Source organism: Eschscholzia californica, unplaced genomic scaffold (genome assembly GCF_041429995.1).
Source record: "Eschscholzia californica isolate CP2 unplaced genomic scaffold, dmEscCali1.0.p SCAF_2, whole genome shotgun sequence".
Lineage (NCBI taxonomy): Eukaryota > Viridiplantae > Streptophyta > Magnoliopsida > Ranunculales > Papaveraceae > Eschscholzia > Eschscholzia californica.
In genome coordinates this window covers 30,520,823-30,523,502 of record NW_028238309.1, presented here as the reverse complement: position 1 = coordinate 30,523,502, position 2,680 = coordinate 30,520,823, and the positions used below count along the sequence as shown (strand labels likewise).

The 2,680-nt window shown below is 41.8% G+C and overlaps 1 protein-coding gene across 1 annotated transcript; it reads right to left on the bottom strand.

Moving 5' to 3' along the window:
• Positions 1-1,065: 1,065 nt before the first annotated feature.
• LOC147557361 (uncharacterized) lies at positions 1,066-1,899 on the bottom strand. Its single transcript, XM_086658815.1, has one exon. The coding sequence runs from the start codon at positions 1,897-1,899 to the stop codon at positions 1,066-1,068; it is 834 nt and encodes a 277-aa protein (XP_086514941.1).
• Between the last annotated feature and the right edge of the window lie 781 nt (positions 1,900-2,680).

The following is a 2,680-nucleotide window of genomic DNA, read 5'->3' as shown; positions in this document are numbered from 1 at the left end:
TGAAAAGCACCAGAACTTGCTTCCTAAAGAGAAGAACAACAAAGACCTCCATCACCATCACAAACAGATAGGGAGAGATGGGACATCCCTGCCTAAGACCCCTCTTTCCCCCAAAATACCCATTGGCAGCACCATTCACCACCACAGACAACTTAGGAGTAGTGATGCAAACCTCAATCCATTGGACAAATCTGTCAGGTAACCCATACTTCCTTAGGATCTTCAGAAGGGAGCTCCACCTCACTGTGTCATAAGCCTTTTGCAGGTCAATCTTGACTGTGCACCTAGGCTGACCATTCTTCCTCCCATAAGCCCTAACCAGCTCATGAGCAAGCATAATGTTGTCTTGAATTTATCTCCCTAGATGAATGCAGATTGATTCTCACTGACCAAAGTCTTAACCACTATCTTGAGTATGACAGTTAAGATTTTAGTAATAGTTTTATATATCACATTGCAGCAGGCAATAAGCCTAAAATTAGTCATAGTGTTCACATTAGGAACTTTAGGAACCAGGGACAAAAGAGTAGCATTAACCTCATCCAACAACTTCCCTGACTTGAAGAAGCTTACAATAGCTCTGGTGAAGTCATCTCCTACCACTGACCAGCATCTCTTGAAGAAATAAGAAGAGAAGCCATCAAGACCAGGGGCTTTATCAAAACCAATAGTGGAAAGAGCAAAAGTAACCTCATCTCTAGTCACTGGCTCCACCAAAACCTGCTCATCACAAAGAGAAAAAGAGTTAGCAAAAGAGAGAGAGTCCAGGATCTCATCCTCTCCTTCTCCTCCATTATCAGTGCCAAAGAATGATCTATAAAAGTCCACACATTCATCCACAACCAGCTGCTCCTCCTCAAACACCACCCCCTCACTATTAGTAAGCTTGAAAATGCTGTTTCTAGCCCTTCTCTCCTTAATAGTGCTATGAAAGAACTTTGTGTTGCTATCATCCTCATTCAGCCACTGAACCCTAGCCTTCTGCCTAAGCATAGAAGCCTCAACACAAGTCAGATGTGTATATTCAGAGACTGCTTTCCTATTCATTCTCCTTAGTTCCACATTCTAAGGACTAGAGTAAAGTTGCTCCTGCACTTCCTCTACCACCCTCCTAGCCTCAGAAACCTTCTCAGAGACATTCAAAAAGTTGGCAACCTTCCACTGCACCAACCTAGCCTTGACCCATTTCAACTTAGTAACAAGTTGGAACATAGGAGTTCCCTCAACCTTCCTGCTCCATTCCTTTTTTACAAGATCAAGGAAGTCAGGCTCATCACACCAGAAGTTGAAGAACTTAAAAGGTCGTCTCCCAATATAACTCACCTCTGCTAAGGAGAAGATGGCAGGAGAATGATCAACAACACCAGAAGGCAGAAAGTTCACTCTAGAGGCAGGAAAAAGCCCAAGCCAATCCACATTTATTAGAACTCTATCCAATTTACAAAAGACACTAGTATCCCCCTCTTCTTTATTATTCCAAGTGTATTGACAACCAGTATAGGGAAAATCTAATAACTCAGTGTAAAAAACACAGCTAGGAAAATCACTATAGTGGCCCAGCCTAACAGGGTCCCCACCCATCTTCTCCTCAGCTTTGAGCAAGGAGTTAAAGTCTCCCATAAAGGACCAAGGCCCAGTAAACCTCCTAACCAAACTCCTCATGACCTGCCATAAATCACATCTCTGGGTCCTTGTATTATGCCCATAAACGACAGCAAGCATAAAAACCTTTGACTCAGGGGTATAAATTCTTATGGCAAGAATTTGATCAGAACAAAACACAGTACTAATATTGAATATGTTAGTGTCCCAACCTATCCAAATCCTGCCCTCACCTCCAGCAGAGTAGTTATTCACAAAGCACCAAAAAGGATTGATGCTTATCTGAACAGCAAACATAATTCTCACAGCAATCTTTGTCTTAACCAACCCACAAAGGCTCAACTTATTGATTCTAATGAGGTCTTTCACCAGATGAGCTGAATGGCTCAAAGGTATTTTGGAAGATTGATCTAAGGAGTGGATATCACCAGATCAGAAGGAAGGTGATGAATGGAAGACTGCATTTAAGACAAAGAGTGGCTTGTTTGAATGGCTAGTCATGCCATTTGGATTATCCAATGCACCCAACACTTTCTTGAGACTAATGAATCAAGTTCTACGTGATTTAATTGGAATGTTTGTGGTGGTTATTTCGATGATATTTTTGTCTACAGTAAAACTGAAGAAGAACATGCTATACACCTCAGGGAAGTTTTCAAGGTGTTGAGAAGAAACAAGCTATATGCTAAGCCAGAGAAGTGTGAGTTCTTTACTTCTAGCATTGTGTTTCTTGGTTATATTGTTTCAGATAAGGGCATTTCAGTTTATGAAAGCAAAGTTGACGCTATAAGGAGTTGGCCAGTTCCGGCAACCCAATCTAATGTAAGAAGCTTTCATGGACTTGCGTCATTCTATAGACGCTTTGTGAAGAATTTCAGCACTATCGTGGCACCAATAACTGAATGCTTGAAGAAGGACAGGTTCGAATGGAGTAGTGCTGCCCAAAGGGCATTAGATTTGATAAAACAGAAACTGTGTGAAGCCCCTATCCTAGCACTTCCAGACTTTAATCAAGTGTTTGAGGTTGAATGCGATGCTAGTGGAGTGGGAATTGGAGCTGTTCTTATCCAAGGACTAC